This window comes from Amphibalanus amphitrite, unplaced genomic scaffold (genome assembly GCF_019059575.1).
Source record: "Amphibalanus amphitrite isolate SeventyFive unplaced genomic scaffold, NRLGWU_Aamphi_draft 001169F_arrow, whole genome shotgun sequence".
Lineage (NCBI taxonomy): Eukaryota > Metazoa > Arthropoda > Thecostraca > Balanomorpha > Balanidae > Amphibalanus > Amphibalanus amphitrite.
In genome coordinates, this window is record NW_024882663.1 from 144,413 (window position 1) to 162,176 (window position 17,764).

A 17,764-nucleotide genomic window follows, 5' to 3' on the forward strand; every position below is an offset into this window, starting at 1 on the left:
TTCCACCGGCGCCGCGCTGACGTCACAGCCACCGACAGCCAATCAGCTGCCGAGGCACAGCAGCAGGCTCAGCTGCTGCCTGCGCTCGCAGGAATTCGACCGGGTCACCTTAAAAGGCCGCTCCTATCCGGTGCACACGCAGCGCGCAGCTGTATTCGTTTGAGGCCGCAGAGTGCTGTGCGAGGCACCGGACCTATCCACAGCCATCTGGTAACCTAACCCACCGGTAAACATCGGTTTTATTACAGCATCGTAAACTGAATAGCTGAGGGATGTTCTTCACAGCCCAATCATACTCCGGTGTACTCGTTCTCGGAATTCATTAGCGTCAGTGGCTGCGGTCAGGCGTGTCGGTACCATTTGGTTATAGAACGACGAACGAAAACTACACACCAGCACGAGACGATCATGAGCTTAATGGTCTTATGGGCGCTTGGCTCTCGACAAATGGAACAACCAACAGGTCGACCTAAACAGCCTACACGGACACGGGGGACCGTAAGACATGTTACAACAATAGCCAAACCGGCCGTCGGCTCGGCGCCGAGAAAAGTCGCCAAGGTCAGCCGTCGACGGCATAGTGACACAATAATGCCGATTCCCCAAACAGCACAATGGACGTCGCCGTAGTAAACAGTGACAAGTGTATTCACCGAGAATTAGTGACATCGGACAAAACGGCGACTTCACGACTTAGTTCACGGGCTGGATCAGTTTAGAGGCCAACTGCATTTTCTTTTATGGAGTGACCCTGACTTTTCAGTTTCTCGCAAACTGGCTACAAAGCGCGAAGTTCGTGTAGCGCTTTATTGGCGATTCCCATCACAATCGAGCGCGCTGTCACGAATCACGATTCCACACCGACAGAGTCTGCTCCGGCGACACTGTGTAACATTTTGGCATCTGTTCAGGATGCCTTCAACAAAGCTCCGTGACATGATCTGCAACTGTTCAGCATCACCTCGTCCGGATGGGTGGTCAGCCGGCGAGCGGTCAGATGCAGTGTATCGTGTCCCAGCGGCCGCCGCCGCAGCCTTGGCGCACCATATCCGGCAGGGGGATGGGCTGTGATGCAGTGTGGCATCTACTGCACGTAGTAACTTATTCCAGCAAGGTAGCTGCAGTCGGGAGGTACGGCAAGGGGAAGCTGTCCGGTCTGGTTCAATGGGCAATGACCGGCTACTGCATGGCTTCACCATCAGTCTAGTCTGTTCCCGTCACTGTAGCTGGTCTCCAGAAGCCCAGTCCGGCGCCGAGTCCCCCACAGTTCCATCCTAAAAAAGCCAGTCACTATCGTCGCCCATCTCTCTTCGTATCCACACTCGTCATTCCACTTCACACCACACTTCCGAAGACACAGTCCACAGCCGGTACCCACGCAGCTCCTCCGATCGCAAACCAGAGCTAATACCGTCGGTACCCCCATCCAGCGTAGATAGCACGGCGCTCAAGACACTAAGATTTTATGATACGGGACACAGAACAGAACAAAAGGTTCAATTAGGTTTGAGCTTGAAGTCACATCTCAAGACCAGTGCAAGTATAGTTTAGAGTTGCAAAATTTCCCTACCGCACTACCGGCATGCCGGTAATTTTTCACTACCGCAGGTTTTTTCGTGGTATCTGGCATGTCTTGCCGGTAGCATGCCGGTATTTTTGATTTTGCACACAAAAAAATTATCAGCATATGATTCAAACTTTGGACACTAAGAGGCTATTGAATTGTTATAACAGCAATCTTAGCCACTGCAAAATACATTTTGTGGTAAAAGTTCCAAAAACCGTATTAAAATTACCGCCAAATTACCGGTATGCCGGTAATTTGGCGGTTTTTTTTGCTTGGGGCGTGGTAGCATGCCGGTATCCCAGAAAATTTTTGTGGGGCGGGGCGGTGCCGGTAGCAGCCCATTGGGAAAACTTTGCAACTCTAGTATAGTTGCCGTGCCGCACACATCTCGCAGTTCATTTACATTGCTTTCTACCATCACTTCAAAAGTTTAACAGTCACCTAAGCGTTGACCGGCGGCAGCGGGGCGTTCCGGCGGCGAAGGAACGGCGTGGGTCGATGGACCGCACCCCAAACGTCAGGGTAGTGACCGAAGATGACCCGACACTGATGGGCACTGACCGAAGATGACCGACAGTGACCGACAGTAGCATAACATAGGTTGACAGTGACCGACAAGGACGTGCAATGACAGAGGGTCGGGGAAGGGACAGACAGCGATTGAACACAGTGAGAGGGCAGGGATGTCACTAAGGACCTCCAGTGATTTTCCAGATGAGTTTCGGGGCACTTTCATCTAGGACTAGCACAACTGTTTGACACAGACACCAAAATCACTGAATTTTTAATGCTGTGTGCACTAAGTGGTGTACTGGGTATTGTGTGACTGTGTCCCGCATACTGGGTACTGCGTACTGGGTAGTTGTTACTCACCCGGCCGGGTAGGCCACGATGCCCTCGGTGGGGGAGACATCGACGGCGGCGTTACTGCTGACTGTGACGCCGAGGACCCGCTCCAGCCGGATCTGAGGAGGAGACAAATATAGCAGGTCAGGTCACAGCCGACAGGGACAGTCCGTCCAGAAAGGATAGTAGCAGGGACACACCGAGGTCAAGTCACAACGATCAGTGACGGGGTCAGGTTAGTTGACAGGGGCACTATGCCAACATACAGCAGTACAGCACACAGCTGACCGTGAGAAGTGGACGGGCCAGATCACAACAAAGAAGTGACAGGGATAAGTCAGCCCACAGGGAACACAGGGTTACACAACATCGTCATTCCGTGTCGTGAATGCTTATTTCACCTTACAGTGACCACTGGAAACATAGTCCAAATACTTCACCTGACTTCGTGCGGTATTGTAGGTACCGAGTGGTATCGCCCGTGCCATTGTATCAGCAGCCTGAGCACTTTCCCTGAAGGACCGAGCGCCGCACGTCAGTCCATCAAGGACACATGAACATGCACGGTGGCCCGTATCCTCAGCCGGTTACAGGTCATTGGTATTCAGTCGGCTCCGGCGGCATGGGCAGAACGCACGCACCCGAACATTACCACAGCCATCGATGTGCTAATAATACGCGACTGCGGCGACTTTCAGACGCCGGAGCGGCCCTGTGGGCGGTACAAACGGGCCCGATCAGCCGCCGAGCGATCTCGTATGCAGTGTGCAATCGATTGCAGAGGCCGGCCGGGCAGCCGTGTCTGAACGGAGCCGCAGCCGGCGCCAAGGTCACACAAAGTCAGCTGGCGGCCGCCCGGGTCGGAAGGGTCATGTGACACAGCGAAGCCGGTCGACTGAGGCCATGGCATGGGTCGTGATCCACGTATGGATACGAACGAAATCGCCTGGAGTATGAAGCCGTAGTCGCATACCATGAGGGCTTCCATATATGCAGCTACCCATTATTATCGATCGAGATACTCGCAGACAGCTGGTCAGGTAAGTCCCAGCTCTCCGTGACCCTCGCGTGGGCCAGTCACAGCCCGATCCAACCGCCTGGAGATGGCACCCTTCAGCCGGACTCCGGAGACTTCGTTCCAGAGTTGGTCGCTATCACCAACCTTCGGCGGCTTCCAACGAACAACGAGACAGTCCCCGCTCAGACTGACTTAGGTATTGGGTCAATATAGGTACGATAATATGCCATAAGAACGTCGCAAGCTGTAAAACATGGGTCCATCAATACATGCGCGCCATCTTTCCTTTCACAAGACGCATACCGGTACCTATTTCCAAGCCCAAGGACCAACATTGGCAGTAACGTGCCAGCAAAAGAAACGGGTGAGTTGGTTGCCCGGTCAGCCATGCCATAGGTACCCGGCCAGGTGATAAAAAGTAGCAATGCATCACGGCATGTCAAAACAGGTTCATCGAGCTATGCGGGGCAGCTCGAGCATGCAGAGGCATTAGTCTCTATCAACCTGCCTAACAGAACGTTTATTACTGCAATATCATCACTGCTGCCGTTGCAGAAGGCATAGCGCTATGGAAACATCCCAGTCTCCTAGTCAGCTGCGAGAGTAATCAGTGGTTAGCTCATAGCTGCCGCCGCGGTTCGCTGTCCTTACAGGCTCGCTGTCCGTATGCCTGAGGTCCCCGATCAGCCAGTACGGCGGCCCGCCTGCCGTAGCGCCGTGCAGCCACGAGCTTCCAATCGACGAGCCAAGGTCAGCGCGGCATGCAGTGATGCGTCGCAACATACCGGCGGGCAGCTACCCTGGGGAACGACTCAGGCATGCGTGCGATGGCTGGGCGTGCTTAAAAAAGCGCAGAAAGGGCACATGCAGCGTGGAATCACATTCTAATTTGAGAAACAATGATTCAGAAGACAGAAAAAATGATTTTTTTACAGAAACGCCAGTAGGCTGTCGGCAGCCAAAGACGCGATTGCTCCAATGACTCCCAGCATGCACGCCGTTATATGGTGGCCAGTTCGCGTGCCGCCGGGCGCATACCGCACGTTCCGTGATGCTATGGGACCAGAGTCAAGTGGCACGGCAGGCAAAGAAGCCGTGTGGCCTCGTCCACCAGCCACCATCGGCCCCGGTTCGAGTCTGACCGGGTATCGGTCGGGCATTGTCCCATCCAGAACCGGTCACAACGGGCGCGCCTGGCCCTGTGGTTGGGAACACCCAGCCCGAGGAGACATTCAGTTGCGGAGAATTCCGAGATGTCAATGATCACAAGTGACGTCACTACAGGTCATGCCAGCATTGCAAGATGCTGTCAGCGCAGGTGCGGCGGTCTGACCCAATGACAAGCAGTCAGTTCCCCAGTAGACAGCACTAGAAGGCACACCTAAGAAAATGCCTATTGCCGAGTCCTAAACGTGACCAACAAAGATGAAAATAAGCAAATGCCGTGGCGTGTTAGCCGATGGCTCGCGCACAGGTCCGCGGATGGGAGGACCCAACTGACCGCAGCAGCGACCATTCGCCGATGCTTGTGCGCAGCGGCCGCAGCACTCCACCAAAGACATCACAGACCCAAACCCAGCACCAGCGCAGCACAGTGCCATCACCAGCGCCATCACCAGTAGCAGCCCCAGCAGCACAGACCGGCCTAAGCCCACAGCCGTGGCAGCCTGCCAGCCGCCCGGGCTGGGACGGGCGCACCCAACAGCCGCCCCCAGACAAGAGGCCCGGCCGCCAGGGTCGGCAGGGCGACAAGGACCCACCGACCTGCCGACGACACAGGTGGGTGTACGACGCCGCGCCGCCGGCACGGCACATTGTTCAGCCGCTGATGGCACTCATAGGGTGAGTGCACGGGGGTGAAACGTAAGTCTGCGGCCTCACAGTCTGACAGACACTGTAGTGATGTCACCATCAGACAGCCGTCCATTCCTGCCTAGCACCAAGGCGGATCGGCGTAGGACGCATCATGGCGACACATTCCACTGGTTATGAGTCCGTTCAACACTCCTTCTGGGCTCTAGTCAAGGCGATGCCGCGATCCTCACCACAGCTGTCAGCGACTGGCAGGGCTCGCAATACGCTTGGCAGCAGGTTTCTAGTACCAGCTATTGTGATTGTAGCCTTAACCCCCACCCTCTCCCTAATCTCACCATACTCAAGCTGCAAGGCCGACGCAATCCAGTCTATCGTGCTCAACTACTCGTGAGCCGGTCAAACGACCGGGCATCCTCCAAAAACGGTCAGATCCGGCTATTACTACGGGCGGACCGCGTTCTTAGGTGCAGAACGGCCTCCGTGGCCCTCTGCGGTTAGAGAGATGATCAGGGTAAGGTCACCGGGAGATCATCCTATCACCAGTACTAGCCCACACAACGAGCGAGCGCACATGGTCCCCACGCCACGCAAGGCAGTCGATGTCAAGACCACTAAAGACTGTCACACTGCCGTGGGGTGTCAACCACGAGCATACCAGAGACAGAGCTAGAGTAACTAGGCATCGCCAGCAGCTCCTCGAATAACCACCCACCGTTCAGCTATCATTAACAGCATCACACACCTCTGGCGAACTGCTTTTATCAGTCGGCTCTGACCGCCCAGCCACATCCCACACACCGCCCCATCGCGGTGCATTAGATACCCAGCGTGATGCATAGGACACGCAGAGTCCATACAGGGTACACCGCCAAACATCATTACGATGCAAGCGATGTCCTTCTCGATTCGAGGTACCGTGGGTAGTGCGACAGGGACAAGGACATCGTATGATCAAGGGACACGCCAGCACAGTTTCTGAAAGGAGAGAGGGAAGAGGACACAAACGATCAACTAACAGTAGCGACCAATGTGACGAAATCGAATATAATGTGGGAAACTTTGACATGAGGCATTTATTTGATAAAATAAAGACTAGTGGTGTCAATTTCAGAAAACGTATGTCCAAAGTCCGTCAAATGTCCAATGCTTAGGTCGATTGTCCGTCCAAAAATGTCCAAGCCAGCCATTTGTCCAAAGATGTCCGACACCTACGCAATAGTTTACACTCAACACTGTTATTTCATTTGCTTTTCATGTACCGTTACAAGCTCAAAAGTGTTAATCATATCGAAAGCTGAGCTTTCTAATAGCCAATCACTGTTAAACACGACCACTTTTTAAAAATGTTGAGGTGTAGCAAGCGATTGTCCAAAGTTGTCCAAAGCCTGCGGCCATTGTCCAACCGAATTCCGAATTGGACATTGGACAAAATCGGAATTCCAAAGATTGAAGTTCCGATTGACACCACTAATAAAGACGATGGGAAGAGAATAGCAGAGCAAGAGAGGGAGGAGGAAAAGGGGAGGAAGGAAAGGGGAGGGAAGAGAAAGGAGGGGAGGGAGGAAAGGAGGAGGGAGGGAAATAATGAGAAACGACGACTGACTGGAGTTCCCGACTCTTCAGACAGCGTCCCGCTGGCTTCCCACCTCCACAAAAACCGGGTTCGGGACCGTAACGAACCGCTAACGATGGCGACTATTTAGCACCACCACCCGGTGCTCCTCCAGACAGTAGGGTGAGCTGCCTGTGTAGGTACCCATATGACCGTCTGGCTATCGCTGCTAAGGGACATGGGCGGGTCGCGGGTCGGCTTCGCCTGATAGACAGGCGAGGTGACAGGAACGGCCGGCGGGGACGGTGAGTACAGATCGGACAGTGTATCGGGCAGCGGGGCTGTCACCGCGGGCGTCAGACCGCCGAGCGGTGACATTTAGAGTGCAGCTACAGAAGAGACTGCAATAACTATGTAATATTCTGGCGCTGCGACTCGCGGGATGTGGTACTGCAGCCCTGAAAAAAGTATTCAAGGGCGGATTCACTTTTCAGGAATGGAAATAACTATGTTGGATGCCACAAATGAACATGTATCAATACGGATACTCCTGGACCAGTCCCGTCTCTTGCAACCAGTTCCCCTCCCCAGCCGCAGTGCCGTCTCCACGGGTCGGCGGCGCCGCTCGGTCCGACCACTGACCCCGTGTGACCAGAGCGGACCTCCAGTCCGGCAGAGCGGCCACCGAGCCCTGGGAATCCGGCCGGCCCGACTGCTCCGGTCACACACACAGATTAGTGCCGACAAAGTGCCGGGCTGGTTCGGACACTCATCGCAGTGCCGGCGGCGCCGCTGTGTGATTCAGCCTGCCAGTGAGGGCTGTGAGACGCGGTCGGGTCGATGAACAGGCAATGACGCTGACCCCACCGCTAGTCAGGTAACAGCATGCGGGTAGCAGACACAAAAAGAATAGACGATAAGCCTGAAACTCGTAACACGAGCTAGGAGACGGTACCGCAGGCGTCTCATCTCAGTGAACTCAACAGCGATCACCGTCTGGTTGGGGCCAATTCTGCAGCTAGTGACGGGATAAAGACTGAGTGTGGAGTGTGGAGTGTGGACAAATAGTGGACCGAGCGTGGACAGATGCCGTCGATCGTCGGGTGAGCGGCGAGAGGCGAGAGCGGAGGGGTGGGCCGGCCTGCGACGCTCGGTCGCCTCCGGTTACGTAAACGGGCGCTGTCCGTGAGTGCCGTGCACGCCGCGTGGGACCGACGGAGCCGTCCGGCCGACTGCCGGCGTGTTTCACTTTCCAGGCCGGCCGGGCGGCACGGAGTTGCGGGGACCGTGGACCGACCGCAGCTCCGTGGACCGCTGGACCGTCCGAGACCGGAGACCGGGGACCGCTGGACCGTCGCAGACCATCGGAGACCATGGACCGGAGATCGCAGTTCCTCACGGTCTTCCCCAGAGGCCATGACGGTGAGGTCATCCGACAGGTTCTGACGCGCGGTCATAAATTATCGATGGCCGGCGGGCGTCTCCAGGTGGTGGCCGCTGATGGACTCTCAGTCACAGGGACACGGACATGGAGACAGTGGAGGCATCCTGTTGGCAGGCGGCCATTCCGAGAAACCTGCCGCATAAATGCAGCATCCAACCTTCAGAAGGGTTTAGATATTCGACACTGCGCCTGAATGAATATTGGGCTGCAATAGCATTTGAATACGCAATGAAGACCTTCGGAAACTGCCACATTGCATAATTCACGAATACTCGCACCAGAATACAGCACAGGTTATATATGTTGCGGGCCAAGTGCGAAGGCTAGTCCATTCGCGAATGGCCTAGTTCAAGTGCGATAACGCACTTGGACTAGGCCGTTTGCGAATGGACTAGTCCATGTGCGTTATTGCAGTTGGCCTAGGCCGTTTGCGAATGGACGGGCGTTTATGCTCCCAGTCCAAGTGCGAAGTCAGGCCAAGTGCGAAATATCCAGCAAAGTGACGTCAACTTGGCAAGTCAACTTCGCATGTGCAAAGTCCCGTGTGAAATGATGCGTGCAAAGTATTGGTAACTCAACCGGCGTCACTTAACCTGGCCTGGTGACCTGACCTTAGGTCATCTGGAGTCAGCATTTTCACACAATGTGCGCAGAATATGGGAGAAAAGGTATACAAAATTTGGCTTTGCTGCGCGCCGCCGTTTTCTCGTGATCTGTGAAAAACCACAGGGGGGGGGGTTGAAAGCAACCCCCCCTGCAGTGCGCGTATTGCTAAATGCAATGCAACACAACAGTTTTTCGAACACTCACCGCACCGCACTCACCACACACAAGCCTCACCGTCCCGGTACACCACACCAGAGCAGAATGAATCGAGCGCCACAAACTCGACCAAGGTCAGGTCGGGTCATCAGCGGGGAGCCCGGAGCACGGTACTAATGGTCTCCGCACACCACGCGACTCTCCGCTGTTCGAAGGTCACGGGGATATTTGACCTCCCCAGATCCAGATCGGTGGCCGAAGCCTGGCCAGCGGCAACACGTTGCTATAATTTCCGCGTTGTGCAGGGTTCAGCGGAAAGTCGCATCCCGAATGGACCAGGTGTGTGGAGACCTTAACCCAGAGTTGCGCCAGCTCGCAGATCTGCTCCGGAGAACAAACTAAACATATAGACGCAGTGGCGTCGCCACGGATTTTCGACTAGGGGATCTGGTCGGACGGTCAGTCAAAGTAATCCCCACCAAATACTGAAAACTCCTCGGATTTAGACAATTTTATTTTGAGAATGCACCAAAATCGTTTTTAAAATATTTTATTTTATTCTTGATCGATTTTCGTGGCCAAAAGTGTGTGTGTGGGGGAGGGGGGGGGGCGTCGGACCGGCATATTTTCAAGAATGTGTGTGGGGGGGGGGGGGGGTCCGGACCCCTCCGACCCCCCCCCCCCCGTCGGCGACGCCCCTGCATCGACCAGCGGTCCCCCATTCATTCGGAATCGTACCCCAATCCGAGGATCCATGCTTCCGGCGGCTAAGTGCAACGCCACAAACCCGTCCGTTCGCGAACGGCCTAGGCCATTCGCGAATGGCCGGCCATTCGCAAACGGACTAGTCCGTTTGCGAACGGACCGCCATTCGCAAACGGCCTAGTCCATTCGCGAATGGACTAGTCCGTTCGCAAACGGACTAGCCTTCGCACTTGGCCCGTAACATATATGCCTTTCATCATGTCGTTAAGATGATACACTGCGTGTATAGCGATACGCAGCAGCAAATGTGCGTTGGCAGGTCGGCTGATCCGCAGGGAGGGGTGGAGGGCGGCCTGCGTGGTGCTCCATCCCTGGAGAGAGGGCGGCCACCGCCCCACCCCCGCTGTGCTGACGGGAAGCGCTACAGAGTTCCGCCCGCAAAGTCAATGTTGGCACAGTGAGTGGCGGAGGGACGGACGGGACGCATTGCGACCCGCCCCGCACCCAACATAAGGGGGCGCAATGGTGGCTACTATATAGCTGCCATAAAGCGTCCACCAAGAGCATGCCATCAGCCATCACCGTTGGCTTACCATTACACAGTTTCCCCTCGCAACCCATCCAGTATCCACCGTCGACCGTCCACTTCCCATCGTCCACTCCCTATCCACAGTCGCCTTTCCATTACACCTCGTCTGGCCACGGTCGTCGGCACCACTCCATCTAGTCACCCCCAATTTCCTGTCCCAGCCAGCCGTTCCCAGGCGGACAACACTCCGCCGTGTTTCAGCGCCATCCCTCACACTCCTGCAGGTCCAGCGTCGGGTCGGTGAGGTCACAGGTCAGACAGGTCACCTCAAGGTCAGGGTCCGGCGGTCTGTACGGCCGCGCCAGCCTCGAGGGTACAGCGTGGGAGACGGTCGACGGACACGGACGGCACGGGCAGCGGCCGGCCCGGCACCAAATGCCGGCTAATTGCTGGACGGACCGGGCCTGACCGAATTCCCAGCGGAGCCGCCGGCGGAGGAATGGCGGAAAGCAAATACCGCTCAGACTAGAGGTCGGTCAGGGACCTGCAGATGGAGGAGACCACCACTCACATCAGTCCCCACAACCCACATTCAACGAATTTCGGTGAGGATTTAGTTTACTGTGCTCTAAAATTCAGCTTGCTCTGTAATTCAGTCCTAGTCCCATTGGCACCACACAGTCACAGTCAACACGGGGTATGCCCGATGCGCGTGGCGTTACAATGTTTGTCCCCAGTCGGTCACAACAGGAAGCTATTGAACATCAGCGGCTGTGCGTACCCCGCCCAGCATCGTCACGCGCCCAGTAACGGTGACAATCGCCTACATCAGACGGTCGGCTACGTTCCTCATCCGCTCGCTAACGTCCCCACTAGCCTGATATCGACCACGATACCCCGGTATCGTGTGCTGTAGAGTCATTACCGCCCCCATTCTGCCGTCACCGTTGCCCGGCCGCTCTCGGTAAGGCCTGAGCACACAGCAGGTCCAGCCGGGATGGCAGCGCTCCGCTGTATTCACAGTTCCCACAGTGGTATGATACAATCAATCACTGTTGACGTGCAATGCTTTCTCCCGATCTGGCAGTGCGGCACTGTTGGGAGAATTGGGCCGGTAGTGACCCGCTCCCCTCCCACATACAGGTGTGAGAGGCATTCAACCGGCACCCGTCCCCGCTCGCCCAGCCCTGCGGCGTAGTGCGCAGGTCACTGTCAACAAACGCGTTACATCCGCTCGGGGGTAGCCAAGCGCTGAACGACGCCAGGACCCGTCCAAAGCCATGGACCACGATCGACCACCGTTCTCAACATATGCCGAATCGTGGTCTCTCGGCCACACGGCTACAAGACCTCAGCCACAGAGAGGCTGAGGCCACCAGCCGCAACAACACGACGGAGACATTAACCCTGGTCGGCCGGTGACCCCGCAGGTCACACGGGGTAACCACTGGGGCCGGCCTGTGTCCCAAGCTGCGCCCTGACTGACTTCATAAAGTTAGCGACGGTTAGCTAACATGAGCAGCGTCACGGGCAGACGTGTGATGCAACTGGGGCAGTCTGGAGAAGAGTCGGTCGTGACCTCGAGGACCAGGTATCGTTGATGTCATTTGGCTGGGACCGTGCATCCACGGACAAAGGGAAGATAATTCATGGCATCTTATGTCGAAGGCTGTTCAAAAAGAGTCGTGCTGTACCACACGCCTACAGGGTGTAACGAAATTATCCGGACATCTTTCTTCGCGCTGTAATTAAGAAGCAAGACATTCTGATATTTTCCCTTTTGAATTATTATATAGCCACCTTTCATATGGGCGCAGGTACACATTTTTGGAGCATTCCAGCCACTGGATTTTCCAGCACAGTGGGTTTCATATAGAGTAGCGCCTTACTAACCTGTGCCCGCAGTTGGGCGGCGCTGGTGGCGGGTGTCCCCTCATTCATCTCCTGATGGATAATAGTCCATAATATATCGATGGAATTGCATGGGAACTATTTCCAAGCCCTTTAGCCCTGAAGAACAAAAAGGTCCTCTCGGCATCACTTCTCATTCTGCTAGGGACTTGAAGGTGGTGCGCCGCCCCGTATGAAGACTGCGCGGCTTGAATCAGGCATCGGTACACGTTCAGAAACCGAGCCATCCTGTGCCGTCTGGTTGAGTGGCTCCAACCAATCGCTAGCCAGGATGTTGCGCCGGTAATACTCGTCACTGATAGTGGTTTTCTGTGTCGTCATGAACAGCTTGAATATTACACAGCAGCTGAACATGCTACAGGTCTGGATTTTGGCCGGATGTTTGACGCCGGCGACGGCCGGCACATTCGAGCTGCTGGCAGCCCACACATGACCGATTTGACGGTTCAACGGGTATCGCAGCTCGAACAGCTTCCCATCCGACCAGGTCACCTCATTCGTGTCTTCCTTCGACCAGTGGACACGCCCTGGCCTGAAGCCAAATATGGTGGACTGGTTGTTTTCCCGTCAATTTCATTGTCTTTTCCAGTTTGAAGGGCAGTAAAACCAAGCTAAAGGGCGGGTAACGGTGAATCATGATGTGGGACCTCTTATTATCTGCCTTGGTAAGAATTCGAGTCAGTATGCGGATTAAAGGTAGTGTGCCACCTTTGAAAGATTTCCCATTTTATTTTTCCTAGGTTAAGAAGCTTCTGTTTTTACCTAATATCGCAAAAAAAAAAAATCAAAAATGGGCCTGGAATAGTGCCTTTTTCGCCTAAAAGTTTATCGGTTTTTAGATATGTATAACAACTGTACTGGGCTCACCCGCAAACAGGCGTCGGCAACAATCGCGAATGCGGCGCACATGTGACAATAAGCAAAGGTCATTATAGTGTTACGACCATACGACGTACGGGAATGAGTTATCAGCTGTCTAATCGTAGACAACACAATGTCGAGCCTTAAACTGTAAGCCTGTATTGGTATTGTTTCTTTTATTTGGCTGTCGAACATTATTTATGATTTGAAATATGATTTTATTTAAAATAATTGATATGAAAAAGCCGTCTCATAAGTTATGACCCCATTTCACCACACGCAAGTGGCAGAAATGACAATGATCAGCTGACGCATTTTTCTTGGCCGAAGTCAGAGCGCGCAGCCCGACGCACCACCACCGCACCACAAAGTATGAGCAGAAGCCGCGCCCAAAGCCAGGGCCCCGGTAACGTGAGGTAGCCGAGTCGGGGCAGCGTGCGCTGACCCAAGCCGGGGCCGCAGCTTTGGGCGCGGTCTACCGCATCCCCGCGGGCAGCCCCGGGCTATCACATGACACCGGGAGGACGCGCGGCTCCGGCTTGGGTCAGCGCACGCTGCCCTGACTCGGCTACCTCACGTTACCGGGGCCCTGGCTTTGGGCGCGGTCTACCGCACCACCTAACAGGCGTGTTCGAAACCGCAGGAGCTGATGATGAACGGGTTTATCGAAACTTGATTGGATGAGCATATCGGTAATAGCGATTTCAGTGTGTGCATTTATTGTTCATAGTGGTGTGAAATGTGGTTGGGGTACGACCGACAACCCGTCGGGGCGAATTTCACACTGGGGTACTCAAAATTTGAAGAATTTAAGACGTTTCCATGAGTTTTGAAGGTATGGATAAGTTCTAAAAATCCGGTTCTCCTTATCTGGGCCATTAACTCCATACGGTCCAGGAAAGCTGGCACACTACCTTTAATTGGTGCCGTTTCCTTGTCGCTATCTTGACAACTCTCCTCACTCACCACTTGGCAAAGGGCGCCTTTTGCGATCGAGGCCGGGCTGAGTCTGCCACCAAGTCCCAGCTTATTACGCCTCAGGCAGATGTCATATATGGCTGCTGCTGATGTCCAGCTGCTGACAGACCAGCGTCTGGCTCATGCCACCATGCCACCAACACGTAGCCTTACTACGAAACGAGAGACTGTACTCCTTTCTCTCCACTGCCTTAAACGAAAACTATCAAATGAACCCGTCGGCGACTCGATTCTTACTCAGAGCAAGAGTCATTTCGCAAGGTCAGGTCACTGCTGAGTTGAGAGCAGATACCAGAGGTATGCATTCATCCAATTTTCCAGCTTCTGACATTAAAAGAGAAACTGTGCGAGCAGATATGGCGAAAAAAAATAGATGTCCGGATAATTTCGTTACACCCTGTAATAGAAAGGATCCAATGAGCATGCATGACTCAAGTTTCGGCAACAAATAATGTAACGCAACGTCCACAACATGTAGCCACTGCAAGCAGAAAAGTCGGTACCGGTGCCCGTGCATCTGCGCACACGTCCATCGATTCTAACCACCACTTCGACGTGATCGCTACACGAACGCTGCGTCCCCGCTACGCGCCCGACTATGCCGCCCAATCACTGGTCTGTCATCCCATCCGTCCCCCTCCCCTCACCCGCCCCGCCCACTAGCGCGGCGCAGGGTGGTATGGGCCGCACGCGCGGCGCACGCGGCCGACCGGCTCTCAGCGGACCAGTGTGATATCCGGTGTGCCGACACAACAGGCCGACCACGCCCACCGACACACTGCTGGCGAGCCGCACCACGGCGGGGCGGCACAGCAGGCCGAGGTAGTAGCGGTAACAGGCAGAGGAGCGGCATTAGGTCGAGAAATCGGCAGGAGGGAGAGAGGAGTTGGGCGGGGTGGGAAAGATAGCCTGGAGGAACATGAGATACCAAAAGAACATACTATATGATGACGGATTGAGACCAGCGACATATAAGAACAAGACGTGAACAGATGATTTCACCCATATTTGGAAATAATCCTTTGGATGAGAAACTGAGTAACATGCCGAAATTGTGATAAAAGGGGTCATTATATGCGCGACAAGCGATTTGAGCGAGCAGAAATGAAGAAAAATATAGAGCAAGGAAAGAGCAAGAGCAGAAAACAACGGAGAGAATAGGCGGAGAGAGAGAGAGAGAGAGAGAGAGAGAGAGAGAGAGAGAGAGAGAGAGAGAGAGAGAGAGAGAGAGAGAGAGAGAGAGAGAGAGAGAGAGAGAGAGAGAGAGAGAGAGAGAGAGAGAGAGAGAGAGAGAGAGAGAGAGAGAGGGAGACGACATTCGACACTCGCCGCTCTAAAGTCCCGTCTATCTGACCGACTGACCAACCGATCAGCTACCACGCCAGTCCAATCGGCCACCCCACCGAGTCAAGTGGGTGGGCCGCGTCACGTGACCCGGAAGTGGAACAATACGGGCGGCCCGGGGCGCCGGGAGGCATTTGGTCAGTACTACGGGCCACAGATGCCCGGCGAAAGCCAGTACCCGCGGTCAAAGCCGAACGAAAGGAGCAAGCAGTAAGTACCGCGGGCAACAGGTGATCGATGGGAACCGGTACCGCGAGCAGCTAGCAGCGGAAGTGCAGGCCAGTTGGTATCGAAGAAGAAGGAAGCAACGGTAATGGCCAGACAAAAGTTCATACCGCGCGGACACAGATGTTTGATCGGAGGCTGCGTGGCAGGGCACGGCCGACAGCCACAATCGCAGCAAAAACGGCACCGATCGCGGCCCGGTGTCGGGCTCCAGTCGGAGCAGCAGCGGTCAGCCGGCGGCGAACCAGCCACGGGAAATGGAAACGCGGCGGCGAGACGGGCCGTGACTTGAGAGAGCACCGTCGCGCCGCAGCTGACCCAAAAATGTCACCGTCACTGCCATCGTGGCCGTGTCTGGGTCGCTGTTAGCGGCCACCCACCAGCTCCACACTGAGTTACTGTAGGAACTGCTGCAGCTGGCGACAAGCAGTCACTGCCATGGACCGGAAGATGCAGGTAAAGGAAAAAAAAACAGACGTTCCCTGCAGTCATGTAAACGACACTGCTAATCTGTAAACGTCACGTCCCTCCGGCGACAGAACCGGCGCCGGGTGCCGGGGGCTGTAACGGGAGCAGAGTGCCGCCCATCTCCGACCCATCCAGCCGTGACCGCCGAGTCGGTCAGCGTCTCACACGGTCCCACCCGCCCCTGGCCACACTGCACGAGACAGGTCGGTACGGTCCATCGCCCACCGGACACAGCTCAGCCGCTCGGCGCGACATACCAGCGCGGTATATTGGGATAGAATCATAGATGTCCGGTCACTACTACTCTGTGAGTGACAGCAAAAGGAGGTGACCGGCAGGGGCGTAGGCTGACTGGGTGACTGCCTGGTCGCCTGTGATCGACTTCGTCCGCCCATCTATCCTAGAGTTACAACAGTAGCCGTAGCAGAATGACAAAGACTCGCTACCGCTCGACATTCCGAGTTCCGACACCCGACGCGGAGCTCAGCTCCCCAACATTGTGTCCACGCTGACGACGTGCGTGCGGGGAAAGTGGCTCAGTATTCAGTCAGCACGAGAACGAAAGGAATGCAGTCAGTGACCCACACGACGTGCACGAGCCTCCCCCCCCCCCCCCTCCCTCCCGCACAGCTGACAAGACAGGATTGGTTAAAGTACTCGACCGATATATGTACAATAAAGATAGCGCCCCACGGTAGCGACAGCAACATCAGTAGCACTGATAACAGTGATACAACGGGATTCCGGCGCTAGCAAACGTTTGATAACATTAATCCGTTTGTGAGCGTGAAACCCACTCTTTCAACGCGTGTCCTGTCCCGACAGGTCCTCGGACATGATAAAGTTCCGGTGATTGGGATACGAGGCCTGTTGACAGAGCCGTTGACAGCACGGTGTCAGGTCAGATAGACCGTTTCCTGCCTGGTGATCGGGATACAGGTTGATGGCCGATGGAAGACGTACGGAAAGGTGCGGTACGCAGCAATACAGGTGCGCCTTGTCGCTAGGCACCGAGTGACGGTCCGGTGACAGAAGAGTGACGGCTGGATGATTGTGGCAGAAAGGGTGACAGAAGAGAGGGACGGGCCGGACTGAGGCGGGGGGAGGGGAAAAGTGATCTGAGTCACAGGTCCCGATGGAAGCACCGGCAGCGAGGTGGCAAAGCGGTAAACACGACTTCTGAAAATGCAGCATCTTCACTTCCCTCGTCGTTGACGCAATAGTACAGCCGACTTTTCGACTGAAGCCAATCATGCCCCTAAGCATTGGTGCCATAAAGTCCCACCGCCTTCGGGATGGCACGAGCGGAGGTGAAAGTGTCTTCGTCGCGCCCGTGGGTGCGCTGCGCTCAGCTGGGAAAGTTTGGACCTCTAAACAGCGGTCGACGACATCATGAGACTAGCTGATAGTCCGCTGACGGAGTAACGGACTGATCCAGTGATAAAATGATGTCCCGATGGACATGCTGACAGATGGTGATATGGATGTTCTCTAGGATTGACACATGGACAACGAAGTGATGTGTCAATGAATGCACGCACGAGGTGGCAGATGCACGCCACACCAGCGCACAATAACAAAGGATCTCGGTGCGACATCGCTGATGTCACGGCACTGGACCTAGCGACTAACGCCGCCTCGAGACTGAACGTGGCGACGCGGAAGACCCGACAGTCCCAGTGTATTCCCAACCATCCTCCGATGGAACGGCGTGAGTGGTTTGTGAGGACGTCCACTGC

At 55.2% G+C, this 17,764-nt stretch overlaps 1 protein-coding gene across 7 annotated transcripts in view; it reads right to left on the reverse strand.

Moving 5' to 3' along the window:
• Positions 1-17,764, reverse strand: part of LOC122370803 (mitogen-activated protein kinase-binding protein 1-like) — a 69,931-nt gene that overhangs the window by 34,470 nt on the left and 17,697 nt on the right. For all 7 annotated transcript variants that reach the window (XM_043346717.1, XM_043346713.1, XM_043346714.1 and 4 more), the window contains one exon: positions 2,441-2,532. In XM_043346717.1, coding sequence (XP_043202652.1) covers positions 2,441-2,532 — 92 coding nt within the window. The remainder of the gene's footprint in view (positions 1-2,440; positions 2,533-17,764) is intronic.